Below are 25,148 nucleotides of genomic sequence, written 5' to 3' on the forward strand. Positions count from 1 at the left end.
TATAGGAAAAACAACAACTTGAAAACCTTAACACACACCCATCCACTGACTCACTCCAAAACCAGGATAAGAAAATTACTAGGGAGTTAAGAATAGCTCAAGAAGGGATGAGAGACAACCATTTCTCACGGGGGTGGGGGTAGAGTGCCAATTAGGTCAAATATGCAAATTAGCTTCAGCTCAGCGCCTGAAGGAAATTGGGTCAAATCCAGAAACTAGTCTGCAGGCAAATTAAGTACCTTAACGCAAATTTTAATTGATACACAGTCCTACTACTTTCCTTTAGTCTATGTTCTATGGGGCAAAAGCTGAGTAAAACTTTGTGAGCTGACAGAATGTTGGCTGGTAGAGAGGTGTGCATAAAGAACCCAGCGAGGGCAGAACGCATGTTATCTTACTTGAGCTCGCATCAACCTGCAGCAGAATTAGTTTCGATGTTACTTTCCATTTTACAGAAGGGAAAACAGGCAGAAAGTGGCATTATTAAAGTTAAATAGCCTAATTCCCTAATACACAAAGAGTTCTTAAAAATCAGTAAGAAAAAAGACAAGCACACTAAAAGCAGGCGAAAACATAAATGGACATTCACAGAGGAGGGAAAATAAATGGCCAGTCAATACATGAAAAGATGCATGACCTCCTTGATAATTAAAAATGCAAATTTCAACAATACCAGGCTCCTCTCCCCACTCCAATCTTATTGGCAAATACGAAAAGGAATGAATAATCACTTTTAGTGTGGGGGTGAGACCTCAAGCACACTCTTACACGTGTGTTAAGGTTATTAAACAAGTAAAAGTCGTACCTGCCATGGCAGCTATGCTTTGTGGGCCCCCAAAGAAACACATTTGGGGAGGGAGCCTGGCCTGTGAGTCCCCTCCTATAGTGAACCTGCGCACTTTGGGGTGACTGGCCATGAGCCCAGCTGAAGGGGGCTGGTAAGCACTTGCCCTTGGGGCTGGCCCTCCTGCAGGGTTGTTTCTGGGACTCAGTCAGCACATACTGAGGTGCCCCCCCCCCCCACCCACCAACAGCCCCAGCGGGTTCCAGTGGCCTTCCTGATGCGCACAGGGACACTCAGCGCCAGAGGAGGGCAGTTCCTCATGGCCCAGGTGACTGGCAGGGAGCCAAGAGCCCCCCACCCAGAGCACAGTCAGGGGTTGTGATGAATTGCTGTTGTTTCAAGATGCTACATTTTGGGTAACTTGTTACACAGTAAAAGATAGGCAGCCCACCAGCAAAAAAGGTCCTATCCTTTGATTCAGCAATTCTACTTCTAGAAATCTATTTCACACAAACCCTCTTGCAAGGGTAAAAAAAATGACTGTATTTCAATAATCAGTGTGTTCACAGCACAGAGTTACTAGGAGCACAGATGAGAGTAAGTAGGACTATGAGTACAGATATTAATAATCAAACCACACCGTCACGTTAAATATATAATTATTGCTCATGTAGAGTCAGTCAGTCAGTCGACTCATCAACCCTTTAACCAGCAATAAAGAGAGGAGGTGGGAAAGGCAGGTAGAGGTGGGCCAAGGCTGCTAGGACTAACAGGCAGGACATGGAGAACTAAGGGTGGAAACCTTCAAAAGAGTAGGGACAGAGCACTTGTTTCATTTGGATTTTCGGTTTATCTGCTTTAATTTGCTGCCCAACATATCAGTACTGAAAGGTAGTGGGTGAGCTGAGAATCACTGCGGAAGTGGGAGAGCCACTGTATCATTTACCTGGCTCACGAAAGCACCTTACGTACCTAGGGCCTAGCAAGGTCATACAGTCATCCGCCCCACCCCCCATTTTAATTTTGTAATAAGAAAAATTGTAGGTATAAGGCAACAAAAGAACATGGCTCTGGACGTGTCAGAGCACACACAGGGAGGATACTGGACTAGCACCCGGAAGCTCTTGAAGTCAGACCCCAAAATTGACTATTTTTTCCATGTTATTGTCTTATTTTCAGAATCTAAAAATGTAATACAACCACCAATAACACTAAAAAAATGTTCTTTCTAGCACCTTGTACCAGCAAGACAAATAGCTACTTCCAACATTCACAAAGCTCTTAAACTTCTGAGTTTATGGCTATATCGCCTGTTCTGCAAGATCTTAACTTGGAATAAGCAGTTCTGAAACCTTTCAGAGGAAAAATTATAGATCATCTCACCTTATGAAACATATGTGGAAATTCAGTATATGAAACGTGACATAAAATCTCATTTGTTAAGAAAATGGCATATGCCCAACATTTAAAATTTTGAGATTATTCATTTTTAGTTTTCATTGTCTGTTCTACTTATGAAAACCAAGGTTTTGGGCTTTATGCTTCTCTTTACTCAAGACAATATATCAAGGAATTTATGTATCTCTAACACCCAAATAGAACAGAAGTACTTTAAGGGATTCCAGAATAAGCACATCCATCAACATATTACTCACATTTTTCTGGATTCTTTTTCACTAATACTCACACTGCACCTCAATTTCCGAGGCCCCACTGCATTTGGAAGAGTGCTGCAGGCACTCAGCCCCACCGGGGAAGGGCTAAGAAGGGCAGGGGTGTAGGTGGCTGCCATCCCAGGGCTGAATACGCTCCCCTCAAAAAGGAAAGCCAGAAACTCTCCCCTCTGTGGTCCCACACTTCCCAGTCCAGGTCTCTGCTTAGTATTCCAAAGTCATGTCAGACTCCAACCCCACCCCACCCCAGACATACTCCCCACCACCCACCTCCCCGACCTATGCGAACCTCAGTTCTGTCTTCCCTCTGCCCTCTCGCCCACCCCCAATGGTCTGCGTGGAGGGAACTCATTGTTCCCCGGGGGGCATCGCCCTTGGCCTTCTCCTTCCCCATCAGTGCGTCCTGACGCTCTAGTGCACTTGAGCGGCTGCGGAGCTGCCCACGGGGTCTGGGGGACAGCCTGTCACCTCTGCTTTAGACTGTGGCAACCATCCCCCCACTAATACCCTCAACTCCTTCCATAACATTCTCGGTGGATGGGCAGCTACTCTTGATTTTTAACAAACCCCGAGCCATGTCACGGCCCAACGGCACTGTTTGGCTACTCAAACTCATCACTGAGCCTGTGGAGTTGAAGGCTCTGGCCCCATAGCTTCCCAGGGCTCAGCTCCCCACACCCAGGTGCCCCACTCCTCACATGAACCCCACGGCTCCTGGCTGCGCCCCGCTGCCTCCTGACCACCCTGTTCTCCTTGGATGGCCCACTCCTTCAACAGGTCTCAGCGGGTCACCGCTCCTCAGCGGAGCCCTTCCCCCCAGACTGCCCTCTTGAAGCAGATTCCCCTCCCAGGATTATTGCTCCACACCCTTTCTTCCATCAAGCACCATCCTCAATAATGTACTTGTGGTTTAACTTGCTTTTTGTTTGTTTCACCCCCAAGAACTGTTGGCCACAGGGCCCTCACCCCATCCAGACCCCATCACAGGACACTGGGCTGGCATCTTACATGTGCCACCAACAGTCACCCTTCTAGGGGCCCCTGGGCATTAACTCAACCTCACGATGCCCCATGGCTATCCAGATGAGGAAACCGAGGCACAGAGCTGCTAAGTACTTTCTCCAAGGCCACAGATTACAGGGTGGGGAGCTGGGTTTTGAATCCATCTCCAGCAGATCAATGAAAGGGCTGAGGGGTGGCCCAGAGAAGGAGGCCTGAGCAGGAGCTGCCTGCAGAGCTGCTTCCACATTCACCTTTTCTCATTCCTCCAAAGGGGTCCTTGTTGGGTTCGTAGGGCATCCTGCCCATCACGTCCGGCATGCCCATGCCCTGCTGGTACGGGGCACTCGGCGTCATGGAGTTGCGCTTTGGGAACGATGAGTCGCTGGCATCTGAGAAGGGGTCGTGCACACTGACTGTGCTGCTCCTGGAGAGATGAGCAGAAGGAAGCTTAGTGATAATGCACAGATACCCCCAAATGCTCATTCAGAAAATAAGCCAGTCTTAAAATCTGTAAGTGCAACCACCACCCGAAATAAGTCACGTGAGTAAGCCTAGCAGTAGCCACCATTTAAAAACTTGCTAGGAAATATCCCTTTTGTCTTTAAACTTTGCTCCAGAAAATTAAGAGACAAATCTGACTTCCCATGGCTCACAGAGGCGCTTAGCCTACCTTCCACCTGGCATTGGGGTCTGTCCGTGAGGGGTGGAGGCGGGAGTAGGTGGCTTCAGGTCACCCGGAACTTCTGCCATGGAATTACTGCCAGTTGACTGGGGTGTCTGTGGCCCTTGCAGGGATCCTGAGTTAGCTGGTAATGGCACCAAGAGAAAATAGGAGAAAACCAGGTTGTCAAAGTAAGCTCATCCTTGCTGGTTATTAGAAAATAAAAGGCGGGAAAGCAGGACTTCATCTTCTTAGAAACAGTAGTAATACCCATCACCAGTAACAATGAGGTAACCTTAGTTGCTCTTACCTTGTCTATAATGAAAATCTAGAAAAGTTGTCTTAGTAAACTATCAATATTTGGTGACAAAGGGCAATATGTGTCACTGTGACCATGAAACCTGTTGATACCTTCTGCTGGGCAACTGCTTTTCCTGGATACTTTCTCCAGAAAGTAATCTAATGTAAAGGAAGCGGTAGGCAGGAAAATGTCATTTCAGTGTTGTTTATAGTGGACATAATCTAAATGTCTGACACTGAGGAAAAATGGGACGGAAACTTCAGTAGATCAAGTTGATGGATTATTGGGATGTTTTAGAAAAAATTATTAAAATTTAATTCTGGACGTTGGCAACAAGAAATACAAGTTGAAAAGCAAAGCTACAAACAAAGAGCTTTATGTCACTGCAATGCCTTCTCCACGTCTGGCTGTGTCTGTGCTGTCATTACCAACATTTGGAGCTCTGAAACCAGTTTTGTTACTGCAAAACCCAAGGCAGGCTGGCTAAACATACTAGCAGAGTTTGCAGATTTAGGCTTAACTATAATTGCACCAGGAATTATAACTATAAGCCCCATTAGGAGCTTGGAATTGAGCAGATCTTTTCAAAACTTGAGTTGGATCCTTGAAAATAACCTCCTCTTGTAGGAAAAAGTCATACTTCAAAGGGCTCCTGCGTTATCCCTGAGCACTGTCCTCCCTGCGTCAGGTGTTCAGGACATGCTGGTTTCACGTGAACCAACAAACACTGCACCAACAACAACGGGCGCGCTCCGTAGAGAGTACCCTCTTTCCACACATGGCACCAGTGACACAAACACAGCAAAGGCCCGGCTTGCACACTGGTGGCAATCAACATACCCAGGGCCACGGCCAGCACAGGTTACGGCTCCCTGGGAAGAGGAGCCATTCGTCACATCTCCTGCTCCCTTCCTGTGACGGAACCAAGACTCACGACAGTTGCCATTATTCATGTTTCACTTTAGAAAAAACAAGAGTCTGACACGTGCCTCGACTCCAGATGGAGCTGCAAAGGAGTCAGAAATGGAAAGGGGTCCGTCTCTTGGCCTGGGACAGCTGTCCATGCAGTGGCCTGCCCGGCTCCCCGGCGGGGTGGGCACGTGATGACATCAGGGCAGCTCCCAGTGCCCAGGACGAGTGTGCTCCGGGGAGGGCTCAGAGCCGCTGGGAAGACTGACTTTCCATGTAGACATCTTAAAGGAAAGCCTTATTAACCACCCGTGCTTCCTCCCTGAATTTTGGTAAAGCCCTGAAAATGCCTATGAAAAAAAGCAGCTAGTAACAAAATACCAGGTTGATGCTCCAGGCGTGACGCCTGTGGAGGAGGCGGGGGGATGACCTGCTCCTGAGGTCAAGGCCGGGCCCCTCGGCCACGAGGCTGGTGTTTCAGTACGGTCCCTATTTACAAGTCCTTGCACTTACAGCTAATACAGAAAAAAAAAAAAAAAAAAAGGAAAAATTCTTCCCTCTTGCCAGTGCTTTTTCCTTTCCTTTCAGGAAAAAAAAAAAAAAAAATGAATGCAACCTCTTGAAGCTCCATTAATAGAGGAGGCTGGCAGGCTCTCTAGGATATCCCTGCCTTTTGCCAGAAGCTACAAATGTATACTGGAAAGTAAACAATGGGAAGGTTATTGAAGGTTAAGTACATTCACACACTTCAGACTGTACAGTCAGACTCCTAGCTGGGAAGATAATTTACACAGCACGAACCCGGTGCCCCAGTTCTGGCTGGGGTGGATGCAGTGGGTGGGGAGAAGGAAGAAGAGCTGATGGGTCCCAGGTCTACAGTGACAAGGGGTCACCCAGAGGGCACCTTTGTTTATAACCCCAGTCCCCTTCTCATTTATCTTCCACTGAGGATTCCCTGGTTGGATCTGTGACAGGTTTTGTGACATCACCTGTCAGCTAATAATAGAAATGCAGTCAGCCACCTGCCAGCAAAGATGGATGGGTTTTTGGTTACAGACTTACTAATTGAATGGGGGGGGGGGCTTCCTGGCCCCTGCCCCCCTCCCTTATCTCCCCCCCTGCAGCTCACAGGCTGCCCAGGCTTCCAGGGGCTGCTGCCTGTGCTGTTCATTAGAACTCCACCAACTCTTACAGGTCACTGGAACATGCCCCCCAGGCCCCCCTTGCCAGGGTCAAGGGCTTCTTCTCTTTCAGTCACTGTGGACAGACCCAGTTGTCTGGGTCTCCAGTGTGGGAACCCCCCCACTGGGGCTCAGGGGTGATGCCGTCCAGTGGCTGACAGTAGACTCTCAGGTCCCTCTCAGCCAGCGCACCGAATCAAAACTGGAGGATGACTCAGAAGAGGCCAAGTGACCGGACCAGGCCCCGCCTGGCTCAGAGTGCCCATTTCAAAAACAACCTAGAAACTTCTTAGGAATCTTCTAGGCTAGTTTGCTTGAATGTGCTTCTAAGGAATAGACTATACTTATGTTCTGAAGGGAAAAGCTGACTTTAAAGAACATGAATTTTGGTTGAAAATTGGCTCTTAAAACATTCTGTGGTATATAAGACCCTGACCTGACAAATTGTTGGGAATGATTTTCTATCCCAACAATAATAGTGTTTCACAGAGACTTAAGACAGTCTGAACGGGGGAGGCCCCGATCCTAGGGTGCCGGGACATGCCTGGCTTTCCTCAGGGCCCCTGCCAGCCCTGTGTTGACAGGCCCTGCTCTGTTTCCTGTCGTCTCCCAGGGTCTGGGCTCCGTGGGGACCACTGAGAAGAATGGACTATCTGAAGAGCATCTGCAATCCGAGCTCTTTTGTGCAGTTAAAATGATAATGCTGCCATAAAAACGGCAGTTTAAAAAACAAGGGAAAAGGCACAGTGCTGGCTGCTGAGAGCGCAGGCCTGAGCTGGGGCGGCGGTGGCCAAGCTGACAGCTCCCAGAGGCTGCTCTCCGCGCCTAAGCGCGTGCCACGCAGGGACCCGCATTCTCTCCTGGCAAAGAAAACAGGCCTCAGACTTCTGCAGACATGGCCACTTTGGTCCCCACACCCCGCTGGGTTTTTATTTTGGAAAAAACAGCTTCAGAGCTGTTCCTAGTTCATAGGCAGGCTTGTTTTACTCTGTGAACTGAATGTAACATTGTGAGAGTTTTAAAATTAGATTTCACAGTTTTTAAGGTGCATGGTACCTGGCAAGGGCTGTGGGGCTGAGAGGCGGCCGTCTGCTGAGCTCAGGAGCCGCGGACCTGAAGCTACATGTGGTCGCCCAGAGCACCTCTGCCGAAGAGTGTGTGCGTGAGGTCCCCGGGTCCCTAGCCTCATATAGCGGCATCACCTTCCAGAGCACAGCCAGGAAGTGATTTAAAAGGGCACAACTTCTTTCTTTGGCTCACTGAAACCACCTTCTATGTGTAAACATTTCACCTCTTAAAAGGTATCTGAGACGAGGCTGACGGGTACAGCATAACCTCGGGTCAGATGCACGGGACCCTGGTCCTGCTGTTCCATCTCCACCAATGTGATTTTGTGCCTTAGTTTTTTATGGCTCTCTGTACCACGGGGCAGAGTAAATGAGTAAATGACAACACACTTGGAAAAGTGCCTGGCATGTGAGTGCTTAAAAAATATTGGCAATCAGCTAGGATCCGCCCCCAGAAGGTGCCCACGTGATGCAGGGCACTGGGCACGGCTGGCTCCATAGCATGGGGCTGGGAGGGGCGCCAGAAACTGACAAGGGAATGGTTCCACTAGAGCAGACCGGCACCCAGGACTAAGGAACACAGGAATGTCTTCCCGTCTCTGAAACTGCACGTATCAGAAGAGGGTAATCTAGTAACTTCAAATCTGCCACTAACAGGCAGAACAAAAGCTGGCAGGAGCTGAAAGATCAGTGTGGCCTCTAGTTGGGAGAGGGCAGGTGGAAGGCATCATTAACTTAGCTTTGCTTCTGAGAATTTTGGGGGCTCCCTTTATTGCTAAGAAAGCTTCTGAGAATTTTGGGGACCACCTTTATTGTTAAGAAGTGTTTTGGAGATGCCTACTCTCTAGGTCAAAGCTAACTGGCTCCCAGATCCTGGCAACAGGGTGGCATGGGCTGTGATCATGCTAGTTTATTGTATTCCCTAAAAATGAGCGCCCCAGTTGGCGGGGGAGCTGGCAGAAGTGGCCAACATGCCTGCAGGCAGCATCTCTCACCAGTGCAAGTGCTAGCACATATGGATGGGGGCACTTTGACAGAGGCAGGAGGGTATAAGGAGTGAAGGTATATAGCTTGGGAGGCCAAAGTTGACTTTGATAAGGCATAGAGTAAAAAAAGATACCTTCAAACTGCTGACCTGAAACGGCAATATCCCCAATTTTGTTCTCTCTCCCTTAGACATGGCTAATGGGGGCCCAATTAAATGAACAAAACTACACCCAGCACCCCTGTCCTCTGAGAGAGTCTGCTTTCTTCTTCCATTGCTGGGAAGGGACGGGCAGAACCGCAGCGTGGCTCCAACTGGCTCTCCTGACGTGGCCCTGCGGCCAGAGCTGCAGTGTGCCCACCTACCAGGAGATGGCGGCTGGAGCTTGGGCTGCTTCTTCGTGTCCCCGGTGCTGAAGACTTCCGGCGGGGGCTCCTCCCCTCGCTCAATCTTGCACTCGAAGGCAAACAGGTACTGAATATACTGCTTTTTCAGGGAGCTTGCTGCGCTGCTGGAGGTGCCAACGTTCAGGTTGGTGGCCAGCTCACGCCACTTCTTGTTTTTATTAACCTAGCAAAAAAACCCCAAAAAGGCAAGATTATTGGTTTACAGCAAAGAGGCTTGTTTAAAGCCAGGAGACAAAAAAAAGCCCTTAATGTCTTGGTTTACATTTTTTTTCTTTCATTTGCCTCTTTTAACTAATGCTCATTACTCCCACTCAGTAGTGCACAGACAGCATTTACAGCTATAAACCCATTAAGGAACCTGCTGGTAGCTACATAAAAAGCATCGCTCATTGAGAATCTTCTGCCTGGTGCATTTTCTAATGCCTCCAACTCTTCCAGAGCTGGGGCTGCTGGAGTGGTGGTTTACCTCTCAGCTCATGGACACTCACACTCAGCCCACCCCACACTTGCAAGCACACTCAACTCCCCCTCCTCCCGCCCCTGCCTACGGACACTCGCACACACACTCAGTCCGTCCTGCTTCTAATGTTTTTTTAAAGGGCATCTAAAAACCAATTTAAAATGCAGCAACTATCAACAAGCAACTATAAACCAGAGACACACTACAGCGGGGGGAGAAGGGAGTAGGATCAAAACAAGGGGGATGGGAATTGTATGGGGACTATAACCAAGATGAAAATGCATATTGTGCAAAAAGAAAAATGATGTAAAAATATATACAATAAAATAAAATATATATAATAAAAAAATAAAATAAAATGCAGCAACTTAACTATTTTGCCATTTAAGTGTTTGAGCCTTCATATGTAAAACAACATTTCATAAGTAAAACAACAGTCCAAAGTCTTCCTGGGGCAGAGGCAGCGAGGTTCCCCATCAAGTGAACACTAAGAGTTCGGGCACAAGCCACCAGGCCTGGTGGGCTCTGTGGGAGATCCAGTGTCCCCTAAGTGCACTGGGCTGCAGAGGGCAGGGTTGCAAAGAGAAGAGTAAAAAGGACCAAAATTCCCTGAAATGTCCCACAAGGATTTTAGGTGTTATTTTGACTTGATTCCCACTGGGGAGAAGTCCTAATAAGGTTAAACGCATGAACGAACCGTGAAGACCTGTGAATATGTGGGGAATATTTTTCTTTGAGAACCCGTGTGAAGTGGCACCCTAAGGGCTAAAGGGACAGCGATTTCTAACGAAATGTTTGCTTTTTAGACTAAAGCTTTCTCACAAAGCTGTTTGGTGTCCACTTGCTTAGTCCTAACACACGGGACATGCAGGCTGCAGGTGCTCCTGGAGCTGCTTCAGAGACGTACGCAGTCTCCTGCCGGGAAGGCTCTGAGCTGCTGTGTGTGGCTGCAGCACCTGCTCCAGCCACACGACCAACCAGCAGAGGTCAAGGTGGGTTGGGCAGCAGTGCACGAGAATCTCAGCTGCATTCAAGCAGCCCTTATCAGCTCCACCAGCAAAGAGGCTTGCTTGGTAAAACACTGGGAGCAAAGTCAGGGCCTGGGACGATTTCTCCACTTGTGTGATGGAGAGACCCAATTGTTTAGCTCCTGGGGTTTCTAAAAAATTCTAGGAGCACAGGGGCAAGAGTGGGGGTCTAGGAGCAGAGGTGAGGGGCGCATGTGGAGCCCTACTTGTTTGGCCTCGGAGTGCTCTGTTTTACCATCTGATTGCCCCAAGGCTGGAATTCAGCTCTAATTGTTCCAAGTTATGGGTCTCACCATTTGGGGCACCTCAGGGAGGGCTGAGAACAAAGCCTCTCATGTATCTGCCCTCCAGAGCTAGCAGATGGAGACCCAGCAGGCACTTGGGATTCCCAGGGGTGAGATGACTCGCCCTTGGGTGGGTGGTTAGAGCCATATGGGCACTGGCAGGTTGCCATAGTGGGTTTTGGACCCCAGGGGGCCCAGAGCGGCTCCTTTTAGGGCCTAGGGTGGGAGCCCAGGGATCCACAGGTGTCCAAAGCACCACAGGTGTTTCTGATGGATAGCGAGGCTTGAGAACTGGTGGGGCAAGGAGGGACCCTGGAATCAGCCTGCCCAGAGGCCCGGGGCCGAGGGGACTTTCCTGTGGGTGGAGATTTTTCTTTGTGAGAAGAAACGAGTTTCTCTATGACAGCTGTGCTCAGAGCCTGCGGCCTTACCCACTTCCTCTTACCTGCGCCAGTCCTCCGATCTCTTTGACGCAGACATACAGCCGGAACAGATCCAGGGGCTTTTTGCCCACGGCCGGCAGACTGGAGACAGGGGAGCCCCTCTCCTCCATGAAGGTGAGGTACCGGTCGACCCACAGCTTCCTCTCGGGCTCATTTCCCAGCTCATACACCTTTGTGATCTTTTCGCCAGTGGTGGTGGATGAGCTGGACTTCTAGTGCCCAGAAGGAGCATTTGGAGATGAGGTGCGGGTGGCAGAGGGCGAGGGGAGAAGGTGAGAAAACAGTAATGAGCTATCAAATACAGGAAGAAATTTACAAACTACTGCTATCACACAACAATTAGGAATGAAGGCTACTAGTTCAGGCACAAACTATACATATTCTTAATTAAAAATTTACTTTGACTTTTAAATAAAGGGCCCAAACTCCCCCCTTTTACAGCCGTTAAGACAAAACCGAAAATTACCAAAGCCCTTTTTATTGATATAAGCGTTGAATCCCAGAAGGCAAGATTCCAGTGACATCTCAAGTTGTTTTAAAAATAGAAGTGTGCTAACTCATGAAACCATCACAGTGAACTGAAAATTCCACAGTGAGATCACAGAGTCCCCCAAACTAACGGACTCTTAGTTTTCCTTGTGAAAACAAGAACAGCTATTGTGTGTCCTCATTAAAACTTCAATCATGTGCAAGAGCCAATACATGGCACTTGCTGGAAGATACAAGGAGAGTTACAAGCACAGGAATTAACAGTGTGGGCTCCCTGCTCATTGAAAGCTTTGGCAATGAAGGGCAGCTAAGGCAAGGGCATTTATTCATGATGACCTGCTTTCTCTACTTAAGATTGCATGAACTTCTCTGCCAAGGAATGGGGCTTTGAGACAATTATTTTAATAATTTCCTTTCATATCCTGAAAACATTCTGAGTTTTGTTAATGTAACTGACACGCAGCAGATGGGAGGTAGACAGGTATATCGTGAGATGACATGGGTTTAGTAAGCAACTATCATCTCAAAGATACAAAAAAGGAAAAAAAAAAGGCTTTTCCCCTTGTGATGAGAACTTGTGGGATCTACTCTCTTAACTTTTTAAATAGACTTCTTAGGCAGCCTGGGTTTGATCACAAACACGATATTTAGCAGCTGTGGTGACTGTCCAAGTTCACTCGTGTGCACACGGCCTACGTGATGCTCTCACTCTTGGTCTTTTACTTTTGATTGTACTTGACACTTTTCTGCTATTTCTGCACGCCCAGCTCCGAATTATGTGATTTGAAAAGGTAACACTTTTGGTCTTAAACAGGCCAACTGGCAGTTTTTCTTTCTTTTCTTACTTTATTTGTAACATTTATGTGCTATAGGGTAAGTGTAGAAAATCACCTTTAAATTCTCCACTGGAGCAATAATTTATTTCCTTGGGACCAAAACTGGATCAATCATTTATTTCGGATAATAACTTATTTCCTTTATTCATGCTTATTTACTAGGTAATCATTTGCAATATATAGCTACTGGTTTAGATGGCGCTTTTCTTAATTCTTTTCTACCACATTAGCTTAGCATAACTGTAAACATAGCACTAACATCTTGAGGGTCAAATTGAGATCTGATGTTACCATGTGTAGCAAAATAATCCCCAATAAAAGTAGGCCCTGAACAAAAGGGGGCCTAAGAATGAAACTAATAGAGCTGGGGGGTGGCAGCTCACCCTCTGGTTCTCCCAAGCTATTTCTGCTAAAATTTTAAGCCTTCAGCTTTGGAATTACTGAGACAAAATCTTTACATCAAATATACAGAAATGGGCAATACCTTGATGTAAATAAAAAATACAGGATGGTAAGGGGAAAAAATTGGTGTGAACTCTTAGGGTATACAGTGATGCTGAAGGAAAAGTACAAGTCACTTCATAATGCCTTTGGAGCAGAACCTAAATTTCCACGAATGTTCATGTGTATGTTTTTATGCCCCCTCCACACACTCGGAGTACGGAACGCACTGTATATTCAAATTTCATTTTCCACGCTCTTATTCCCAAGGAAAGTCTGGCTGGGAGAAGGAAATATTCTAACACATTTTATGCCACATTCACTTCAGAAGCTTTATCATCGGAAACTGGGTAGTTACCAGGTTCCTAAATGCTAAGTGAACCTTTTTTCCTTTGGAGGAGGTACACTAACAATATGGGTCCAATGTTTTTCAAAAATGAAAAACGTGGGCCTCCCCTGGTGGCACAGTGGTTGAGTGCTGGGCTGCGGAGCTGCCCGCAGCCTCTGCAGCGCCGGTTTGATCCCCGGCCGCCGGTGAGGGTCCCACATGGTGCGCAGACCTCTCCTGCCGTGCCCGCTGCTCCCCTCAGCAGTGTATTTCGTCAGTCTGCCTGTTCTGTTCTCCGCTCTGGCTCTGGTGAATTCTCTCACCCTCCCGCGCTTCTGACTGTACCCAGTGCTTGTATAAATAAATAAATAAAATCTTAAAAAAAAAGAAAAACGCAAATGAAAAATGAGGAAAGAAGTACTATTACTTAAAATCAGTACAAACAAAAAGCACCAATTTTCCTCTTATGTGAAAAACTGAGAGGTAAAATGTTTGATTCAATTTAAGAGAAATAAAAAGTCGTCTTAACTTAAAATTACTCTGAACAGCTCTACCAGCGCCCTGAACATAAGACCCAACTGTTATTTCTGGCCTGGTCCTCTGCCTGGGGGAGCAGTTTTGGAGGAATATTTAATCAAGATTGAGCAATGAGGTCATAGAAACGTTTGCTGCTATTTAGGAAAGGAATGGATTTTCCTAAGGAAACAGGCCTTTAAAATGCTTTACATTGAGTCTGATCACACATATTTTAGCTTTCTTACCTTTTTTTTGTTTAAGGAAACTAAGTACTGATTACCCCAATTTGTTCTCTTAAAATTGGGAAAACTTGAAAATACTAGTTTTTAATAGAATGATTTTTCAGTTTTTATATCTTCAAAAAAAGCAATTATGCACCATACTGTAAGGAAATATGTCTGCATGAAAAAGAAGTGGCCAGGCTCAGTTTACGTGTGGTCCTTGAACAGTTGCCCTGATGGCCTCGCCTTACTCTAAATCACCATCGCAGGCTCGGTTTGTCCTGGGAGGCACCTGTTCCATAGCATACGGAAGCGTGGTTATCTATCTGGTTATCTGTTATGTGCATGGGTCACCTGGTTATCTGCCTGCCCTCCTCTCTTCATTCTAGACTTTCACTTCTGCAAGGGGGGGGGTAGTGCCGATTTGGATTGTCAGCAGTGAGTGTACACCGAAGGTCCAGACAGGCGTCTGTTCTATGAAAGAATACTGAAATGGCCAAACAAGCCTGAAAAGCCTGGCATCATTCAAATAAAAATTAACAGCTGATTCAAATATCCTACTGACATGGTTTCAGCAAGGAAGGGGCTAATCCACTGAGTCTGAAAGCGGAGAAGGGACCCTGCCCAGGACCATCATTTAACACCTTCAGCATCAAGTTTTGCTATTAACTGATCCTAAAGTTAGCATTTGGGTGTCCAAACAGAGAAAAAGGACACAGACCTTAGGAAATAAAGAGGACATACTTTATCGGGCTCAACACAAGGCTTTTCAAGTGACAGATATTAGCTATGACGACACCTCTGGAGAAATGTGGATATACCCTCCCCGCTGACGACAGGCACACCAACTGGCCCCGCAGAATGCGGCTGACTTTTCCAGGATACTAGCACCACCTGGTATTGCTTCAGTGCAAAAAATGTACCTGATTGTTCTGAAATGGCCGTGGAGGCAAGAAAAAGGAATGGAGACCGCTGACAAATCCCAGCAAGATGGGATGGTGGTGCAGCTAAGGGCTTCCTGTGTGCGATCTCATGAGCTGTGCAAGTAAAATTTCCCTCACGTCTTTTCAGTAGATCTACAATTCTGCCGTCTTTACCATATACCAGGTGATAAGTGTGTGTGTGTGTGTGTGTGTGTGCAAATGTTTATTTTTTTTTGGATCTTTGTGATAGAACACTGTTGATCTATAACACACTTTGGGCTTACTTTTAGACAGGCTTTATTAGGGGTGCTGTTAAGAGCAGTTTTAAGTACAAACTGAAGTTGTAGCTCAGAAAGAGCAGTTACACCTTCCTAAATTGTGTATTCCTGCAGTGATTTCAAAGCAGAGCTAAGCTGAGGTCCTTCTGACACTCTCCTGATTCTCATCTTGAATTAGCAGCTCATTCAAGAGCGTGGCTGCGTCTCACAGCTGATCCCCATGTAACATCCTCCTTACCTGCCAGCTTCTCTGCCACTCAAACACATGTGTGCCTACAAAGTCCTAAACTTCAGACAATTTATGACATGGGAAGAGGTCATGTGTGTGAGAGCATTTAGGAAAAAAAGGTAATATGCAGTTTTAACTATAAAAGTATTATAACCAGAAAATGAAATCAACAATTCAGTTTGTTAGTTAAGTAGAAAGCATGGGTTTGCTGATGCTTTCTGCAGGACTCACTAGATGGGGATAATGCGACCAGCAAGTTAAAAACAATAAATACATCATCCTTATAATTAAGAAATCAGTAAGGTAGAACATGAAAACCAGTAATATGGCCTGTTTGTGGCTGTACTTTTAATTTTTATTCTTATTATTGTAAGGCTTTAAAAATTGTGATTTTTTTTCAACTACTGAAATTTTCTCTCTGAGTCAACATTCCAACATTCTAATGTTGACTCAGCAAAGCTGTAATTTGAGTTCTACCTGTTAACTTGAGAGCATTACTGATTCAAAACACATTTTTTTATAATTAAGACAAAGTAGGGATACCAAATAAACCATGGGCAACAAAACCCGCCATGTCGGCCTGCCTTCTGAGAGTCAAGGCGCAGAACACAGAGACATCACAATGAAGGAGTTGTCCTCGCCCTTTCTATTAGTTCTGCTTAACCAGTCCTAGAAGCATTTTTCATTTCATCTCAGTTGTTGCAAAGCAAAACATGTCTACAGAGAAAGTAACAGCCCATACCCCCTTTCTTCCTCTGAAAAGGAAAATGCTAGTTATACCAGAGCTTCACATGAATTTTACAAACATTTACTGCAACCACCAACTCTTCAAACCTTCAGCTCTATCTGTTTAAACCAGTGAATGGATAATTAATAGCAGCCTCCTTTTGGGGTTTTGACTAGATTGCCAGATTCTGCAGTCAGAGTCTTCTTCCCTCCAACGTGCTTTTCCTGAGCTGTGCTGTCAATGCCTGGTCTTACAAAAATTAGCGTGTTAATTAAGCCTTCTTGGCAAGTAATTGCATGTTAAGGTTTTTTTTTTTTTTTTAAAAAAAGAGATCTTTTGACTCCCTATATGAATGTAAAATAAAGGTTACTACAGTGCCATCACTTTTCTGTTATTGGCACAGAATTAATTTCTTCAATAAGAAAACAAAGGCCCAGGTCTATGTATAGAAGACTATTAAAGGCTAAAAGAATTCCCTTATATATACATTACCATATCTATTTATATAGCACATGGAAATCAACACTTAATTTCAAGATCATCAGTCATCTTGTGCAGGATATAATTTTTCTATCTCAAGTGAATCTCATGCAGGCTCACATTATTGATCTAAAAGTAGTATTCCAAATATTTACATGCACTAACATCTCTACAAATTTCTATTAATTTCTGACAGAGATCGAAATGAGTAAGGCTGATCTTATGCTAAATTGTGTGTAATATTTTAATGTAATATTTATATTTTTAGGTAGGCAGTTTTGAAATAAGCTATCTCAGATACCAGAGCCCATGAGAGATTTAGGCCGAGGGCCAATCTTGCTGTTTGCTCCATGGCTGCTATTAGTTCCCATGTCAGTGGAGAAGGAACGCATTTTAAAGATCTCCTCCAAGTCCACAATGTGCATTCAAACAAGTCACTGTGCGAAGGAGTTTGGACCCAGTTACACAATCACATGCTTATATTGAGTTGCTTCGTTATAACAGTGGTTTCATTACCAGAAATCAACTTCTATGTACAGACAAGCTTTATTCATTTTGTTACTAATATAATTATAAAGAAAAGCCTTTCATGGATAAATTATGAAGTCTTAAACAAATAAATAAGCAAGCATTCAAGTAGAATTAATTAATCACCAAAAAACCCCAAAAAAACAAAAACAAAAAAAAACAAAAAACCAGAGCCACTTACAGGGCTTGATGGAGTCTTGGGCCAGCCTGGGCTGCTAATGCTATCACTTTCATCTCCATGAAATGAGGAGATGCTAGCAGAGCTGGGGGACATTGGGGAAGGGACTGGCAGGTTGCCTGGGGTTGGGGGCTGAGAAATACCCTGAGAGCTGTAGCTATCCTGTGGTAGAGGAATAAAAAAAAAAAAAAAAATGACAAAGGTAGGGCAAACTTTATTTAAAATAACAAAAAGCACATCCAGTTTAACAGACTAATTTATATATATATAATATATATATAAAGACACGTACAAACAAACACACAAAACACACACACATAGAGGTAGTAAAACAACATTCTTAATTAGTAGGATTTGGTCAGTTTGCTGGATGCTGGAGAAGGCCACTAAGCCACCATGCTTCCCTCAAGCTTACATGGAAATGCTAAGCATGGGTTACCCCTTATGAAAGAAAGAAAGGAAAAAAAAAAAAGCTGTTCACCTTATTTATCAAATAAGGCAGGAAAGCAAAATATTAAGTATGTTGTTGCTGAGGCGGCCAAAACAGGAAGCTATAAACTGAAGGCAGAGAACATGGCTGCAGGTATCAAAACCAGGCAAGACCCCCTCGCTTCTCCCCGCCCCCAAAGCATGTTCCTTCGGTGGGACTTGTCCCTCCACCCCTCACCCCCACCATGAGTTAAATGCCGAAATGCCGTGAGAACTAGTAACTTTCAGATCCACGCCATGGAGGGGCAGGGAGACGAGCATGCCGCGCACAGCGAAGGCAGGCAGAGAAGAAGCCAAAGGCAAACACGCAGCGACACCAGGGGGAGAGGCAGACACGCAGCTCGAGCGAGGCAGACCCCACACCGCGTGCACAGGAGAGGAGGTACCTTCGACTTGCTCTCGGGCTGGGCAGCGCCTTCTTCTTTACCGTCGGCTTTGAGAGGGACGGACAGCTTGGAGTCACCAGAAGACATCATATCTGCAAGACCCATAGATGCTAATCGAAAACAGGAGAAAGAGTTTAAGATTATACACGGATCCTCAGGCTGCGCTCCTGCTAACGCACGTTACTGACTGATGCAGGGGGTATGGGAATCTCCCGTGCGGAAGAAAAGGGGAGAAAGAAATTGTCACTCAGAGCAGACTAACTTCTGCAATCTAAATAGCACCACATTCTGACAATCCTTTTTTATCTTACCAAAAAAAAAAAAAAAAAAAAAAGCTATCATTTACCCAAGACCCAAACCACTGAAGGTCAACTTACATTATCTTTTCAAAATCATTACTGATTTAAGAGTAGGAGACAAATGGAAATAAGTCCAAAGTTTAAATTGCTCATCAGGAGTTGCAAGCAAACGCAGTGAACGTGTCTATTTTTTACCTGGTGACAAGAGGATTTAGTGCTTTCTTAATTTCCTAAATTCGCATAATCTACTTTTGCAAATCATTTGACATTTTATGTTGTTGCACTGAAAATCTTATCTATTGCCTGTGGCAGGTGGCCTAGTCTACCATAATGGAAGACCACCTTAACAGATGATCAAAAGCAATCAAAAATGAAACATTTGAAGGGGAGGTACTCCCTTTCAGTCTGGGTGGCGCCCCCTACATCAATCCTCAGCGGTCACTCGATGCCCAGGTCCTCCACCCCACCAGCCCAGGAGCCCCCGCCCTTCCCAGGCAGAGCTCATTCTCTATCTAGGCTGAGGAATTCAATCAAGCCCATGGAGGTTTGGGAATGAAAGCTTCGCCAAACAACAACTGACCTATACACATTTGTTGCAAAACTAGTGAACATTTTCAAGTCCAGATGAGGGTTCAGATTTGCTTCTAAAGGAAGAAGAACCAGGCTCTGGTAGGGGACCAGCACAGCTATCCAGGGGATAACAGCTGAATTTGCACAGAAGCCCCCTGTAAAGACCATCTGCACAGCCCTGGGCTGGGAGCTCGAGGCACACAGATGTGTGATGAGCGAGGGAAGCGCGGCAGGGAGAGGGGAGAGATTCATGAGCCTTGTGGGTGTGTGAAGACCACAAAAACCTTCCCATTTCTAAAGGAAACAGCCCCGAGATCTTAGGAACACGACCCATTTTACACTCTGCAAACCAAAGCGCTGGCCCGCCAGAGGCACAGGCGGCCTACTGTGCCAGGAAAGGGAGCGAGCAGCTTTAACAAAGGCTGCGCAGATCGCCCACTACAAAATGATTATTGCACATATTCATGTATTACTATGTTTTAGAAAATAATTAGTTTTAATTACAGCAGCGAGAGGGTGAGCTGGGCTCTGGCGAATTCGCTGGCAAGCTCGGTGGTGCTAATTTGCTAATATCGTTAGCATCGCTGCAGGTTGAGACCAGAGGCCTTGCCAAAAAAGCCTCCCCCGCACGTGCCCAGGAGTTTACCCCGCACGCTCCAGCGCGCGCGCACCCCGCTGTCTGCACGGCTGTGGGCTGGCTTTTCAAAGCCCATGTGCAGCCCCGTCAGCCCTTAAAGTCATCACCACACACACAAATCATAATTGGGGTGTTTTTCTTTTTTTCAAATTACTTTCAATACTTAGATTTTAAGAACTGGAACAAAAAGCTTTTTCAAGTGATGCAGCTGCAAGGGAAAAATCTATTGGGATCAGCTAAAAATGCTGTTATTTTTGTGAATGTGTGAAACCTCAAAACAGCAGCTGAGAGAGATCACACCAAGAAGCCCGCCTGCTCCATCAGCGGATGGCTCGCGCTGCTTCCTCTCCAGGGTCCAGTGCGCTCTGAATTAGTGAGTCTGTACACTACGGAGAAGAGACGAGGAAGGAGGCAGGATGTGCGTGGAAAGAGGGGCTGCCTATTCTCCGTGTGTCCAGAGGCACCGATGGTCGCATCGTTCCAGAGACAGTGGCAAAATCACCGGCCTGATTTCTTGTCACCCTGATGCTCCAAAGTCAGAAGCAACGGTTTTGTCCGTATTTATAATAAATTATGCCTAAACATTAGTTTTGCAAAACAGTAACAGTCACAGCCTAGTTTATATATTAAATGTGTTAATCCATGCAAAAGTAATGTTTGTGCATGAAGATCTAGGTCAATGTGTATTAGTCTAATTAATGATAATTTACACTGATTAAAAATCAGACTTAGAGGAACATAAAGAATGTATGTTGGTTTGAAATTCTCCAAACTCCCTTATTCTGTTACACATTTTAACATGGGCATTTGGAGCACGCAAGTCCAAACACTGTCAAAGATGCACTGATACATGATTTTGAGACATAAATAAGGATAGAATCTAGAGTCATTGTTTTTTTGGTACTCTTGCCGGAAAAGTGACATTTTTTTAAATAACTAAATGGATCTTGATGGACTGTGCCTGCTCCTCTTCCTTTTTCTGAAAAGCTTATTTTTAACTTCTTCGCAGAATTCTCAGGGGACACTGTGAGGAGCCAGGTGCCTCCAGAACCAGAGGCTCCAGGGGCTTCATTTCCCCTCCTTTCCCGGGAGCGAAGGACCACCGCCAGGACCGCCAGGACCACCAGGACCGGCACATGTTAAACCCAGGCGGGGCGCTCTCCTCCTGACCCCCCAGTCTGTAAAGGGCAGACAGGAAAAGAGCAGCGAGGAGTCGAGGCTGCAGGGAGGGCTGTAACTGGCTTGCAAGCACTGGCCTCTGGCTTTTCCACTGAAATTTAAGCGCTGGAATGAGTTCCTTCTTTCTAGCTATGCATATAAATTTTATTATTTTTATTTTCTTACTTTGTTGTTCATTTTTGGATAGTGTGTGACTTCTCCCCTCAGACGTCCCTGTAGTTCTCCCACCACCACAGCCTCTGACCATCACCACTGTCCTTTGGGCTCCTCCCTCCCCTGTTTTGACCCCTCTCCCCCACCTCCCCTGCCGAGCAGACCTATGGTCAGCTTGCAAGTTTTGTCTTTTTACTGACTCTTTGTTTGGTTTCCCTATATTCCACCTATAAGTGGGACGTCCCATATTTTCCTTTTTCTTTCTGACTTACTTCGCTGAGCATAATCCCTTCCAGCTCCACCCAGGTTCCTGCAAATGGCAGGAGTTTCTCTTTTTTTGATTGCTGAGTAGAAAATACTGGCAAACCACACAACTGGTAAGGGACTGATACAAAAACAAGGCAAACGACCCAGTCAAAAAATGGGCGGAAGAACTGAGAAACACTTCTCCGAGGAATGAGTTCTCAATGCAAGCCTGGGGCGAGGGCCTCAGGCAGCGATTCCACACGGGGTGGAAGACGTTCATAAAGATCAAGTGGCGTGAGGGAGCTGAATCCAGCCTTCGGCCCTCCTCTTCCAGCTTCCTTTCCTGACCCCCTCCCTACAAGGCTGCAAAATCATTCCCAGAAGACAGCAAAGTGAGACCAGAAACACGGTTCTTTCCTTTTCATGGTCAATAATACACTACTCTCTATTTTGTTCCTTGCTTTTGAGAACACAAGGTGCCTACGACGTGGGTGGGTCTGCAGATGTTCACGACTATCTCCATAGGCAGCAAAGCCACGAAGACCACTGTTGACACAGCACACGAAGGAAAAGCTCAGGAGATCCCGTCTCACGGGGTCACCGAAGCCTGGGAACACGTCCCAAATTGTCCCGGCTGACAACCTCCAGAGGCAGTGCTGGTGAGGTGCATGCACCTGTGATTTCACTGGGCGCCCCGACTCCTTATGGTCAGGCCCAGGGAACATGCTCCCAGCAACACCAGCAGGTGGGCGGCACCTCGCGGCTGCGCAGGCGCTCAGCTCTCCTGCCGTGGGGGCTCCCGCCAGGTCCCCGCCATGCACGAAGCCAGCAGCTGCCAAGTTGTGGGGCAGAAGCTCAGTCTACACCGCTCCCAGTTTTAAGAGGCTGGGCTTTCACAATTTATCAAGTCCTTACATTTTTGGGGGGAGGGCAGCAATTCACCTAATATCATTAATTTTTAGTGACTAAGCAAATGAGAGCCCAACGGGCTCTATGGCTTCTTCGCCGGCACACCATCAGCGAAGGAAACTGAAGTCTCCAGACAGGAAACAGTCACCATCTGGTAGATTGATATTCTAGGCATACTCTTGTAAATCTTTATATTTTAATCTCCCAACGGCAAATTCTCATGGGGAACAGCAAGTGCTACACAAAGCGACCAGGCAGCAGGCCTGTCGGGAGGCTGTTTGGCGAGACACCTACAGATTGGGGGTCCAGAGCGTGAGCACACGTGCACCAAGTCATCCCAGCCGGCGGGGAATGCAGATTCCTGGGCTGCTTTGAATTTCTGGCGCGGGGTGGGGGGCATCAGGAGCCTATGGTTTTCCTGGCCACTCTGAGGTGGTGCCTGATTTTGGAGAACATTGAAGCAAGTTGTGGAAACCGGGGCAGGCAGGCTGGTTGCTGCAGCTCGGGGCCCCACAGGCAGGTGGTTAACAGGTCGCCATGATCTGACCAAGCAGTCAGGCTGGCAGATTCACTGGTGGGCTGGGCGGGGCTCTGGGCAGAGGGGCTGGCTCCTCACTCACTATTAAGCTTAAGTTGCTGGAAGTGCGCTGCGTTTTGTACAGTGACTCCTGGGGGGCAAACCAAGCACAGATGGTAGAGGCAGTTTTTGGAATTCAGGTCTCTTCCCTAAAATGGTTTATATGCAGACAAATATAAGGCCAATAAACATAGAAGTAGACAGAAATAAGGACACTGTGATTAACCACACAAGTGTTGTATCTAAGGGCGCATTTAACAATGTCACATGTGATACAATTTTGCCCACAGTAATAGGTCATTCTAATCTTGTAATCCAAATGATTTGTTTAAGAGCGCTCCTTTGGAGGGGAAAAATTTTCCCACGCTCCACTCCCACTTGCCCTGCCTTTAAATGAAGAACTGGTGGCCACATCCACCGTCTACACCACCTGTGTGAACTCAGCCACGAGGCTGCGGAGCGTCAGTTGCCTAAGTTACCAACTAATGTTCAGAAGTCCCGCCGCCGCCCGGCCCTCCTGTGTCACCTCCACTCTTCAAGAGTGTCCCTATGAGGGCAACACTCTGCTGTTGGCCCTGCTGGTTTATCTCCATGGGTCCAAACTGCAGATCAGCATAGAGATAAAGGCCATTTGGCCAGTTCTAGAAAGTCCAGGGTGTACCTTCAGGGCATGAGCCTCACAGGACCCACCCTGGGCTGTCCTGGGCTCCTCCAGGACGCTCCTGTCGCCCACAGAGATTGCGACATAACTGCAAGGTCACTGGAGCTATCGAGACATGAAGCAAACCCACGCATCCACAGGCCCTGCACGTGCTGTGTGACTGCGGTCTGTGGTCTCATCTGACTTAGCAACTGAAATAAAATCCCATGGATGTGGAGAAGAAAATTTGATAAATGTTTAAATTACTGAAACTTCAATATTTCAAAATGCACAATGCAGTAAAAAAACCTACTACTTGCTGATCCAAGAAACCGTGAGGATAAACAGCCTTTCACTGAACAGATTTCTACTATATGAAGTAACGGACAGCCAAATTGTCTAAGTAGTAATAATAATGAAAAGAAGCCCTCTCTGTGAGTCTCCATTAAACTGGTTATTCCTTAGGAATACATGAATCTTCTTAGGCAGGGCACAGTGCCAACTGTTTGTTAGCTGGTTATTTTTGTGGCTCTGGGGTCCAAAGGAAGGCGAGGGGATGAGAGTTGCTGACAGGCGGTGAGCACACCTGTGGGCCAGGGCCCCGGTCACCCAGGTGGACAGACGGCCCAGGGTCCTGGCCCACAGACTCTGCTGGTGGCTCTGCAGCTTTGAGCTGACAGACTGGTTGAGGGCTTTGCGCTTCTCATCTTCAATGGTAAAAGCACCCACGTGGTGAATGTGAGCGGGCACCTGCTTACCCTAAGATTATTTGATATAAGAACCTTCATTTTCACCCCAGTTTTTATTTCACAAGCCACTTATGAGAAGTAGCGGGGGGAGATCCTATTATATTAGACCCTAGAAAACCACCGAAGTGGACTCTCAGACGGACTCATGCCCAGCCCCTCACGGTCCGTCCGTCCTGCCAGACAGCAGCCTGTCCGGAGGCCTGTCCAGGGGTAGTGGGTATGAGGCAGGGGAGGCGGTGGAGGTGGGGGGAAGGGACCAGAGATCCCCATACCCTCACCCTAGCAGGTCCTTCTAAGCGGACAGAGCACAGCAGGGCGGAGCGGACCCTGCCCCGTCACAGGTTATGGGGTTACGGAAACAGCGCTTTCTCTTTGGGTCGCGAGGGAACATGAGGTGGTGGTCCAGGGCCCAAGGTGACAGGACACTCTCACTGCACTCAGCAGATCGGGTCCTGCCAGAGTGCAGTTGTTGAGATTAAAACGTAGTTTGAAAATATTACACGTCATAAAGTTTCCAAAAATTCATTCACGACAGCATGGAAAGTCTTCACAGACACAGTCCGCACACAGTACTTATGGGGCAGCTGGTCTCACATGTACATTTCATTCTCCAGCACCAGCACCCAGGCTCTGCCCTTCAGTAATTTCCTCTGAAATGGCATTTTCAATAGGCACCACTATTTGAAACAGTACAGGCTCTTTTTGGGTGGGGTCTTCCAATAATCCTGAATATCCCCAAAGATAAAGAGCCCTCCATGTGTACATCTAGCAGGCCCTGCCAATGATGCTGGAGACACGGCCACATACTGTGCAAACAGAATGAGTAAAAAGAGTTTAGAAATGTAGCGTAATCCTCAGGTGTCGAAACTGTCAAGCTCCCGAGTATCAGGAAAGTTGTCTCCCCCCACCCCCTTTTCACCAAATGGTCTGACTTCTGGACTTGTTTTTGTAAGTT

General features: G+C 46.7%; 1 protein-coding gene across 1 annotated transcript in view; it reads right to left on the bottom strand.

Moving 5' to 3' along the window:
• Positions 1 to 25,148, bottom strand: part of ARID1B (AT-rich interaction domain 1B) — a 362,313-nt gene that overhangs the window by 15,203 nt on the left and 321,962 nt on the right. Inside the window, 6 exon segments of the mRNA XM_037520620.2 lie at positions 3,711 to 3,883; positions 4,130 to 4,265; positions 8,929 to 9,133; positions 11,188 to 11,397; positions 17,363 to 17,521; positions 18,235 to 18,344. Of these exon segments, the coding sequence (XP_037376517.2) occupies positions 3,711 to 3,883; positions 4,130 to 4,265; positions 8,929 to 9,133; positions 11,188 to 11,397; positions 17,363 to 17,521; positions 18,235 to 18,344 (993 nt within the window).

Source organism: Talpa occidentalis, unplaced genomic scaffold, assembly GCF_014898055.3.
Source record: "Talpa occidentalis isolate TD23 unplaced genomic scaffold, MPIMG_talOcc4v2.1 talOcc4.2, whole genome shotgun sequence".
Lineage (NCBI taxonomy): Eukaryota > Metazoa > Chordata > Mammalia > Eulipotyphla > Talpidae > Talpa > Talpa occidentalis.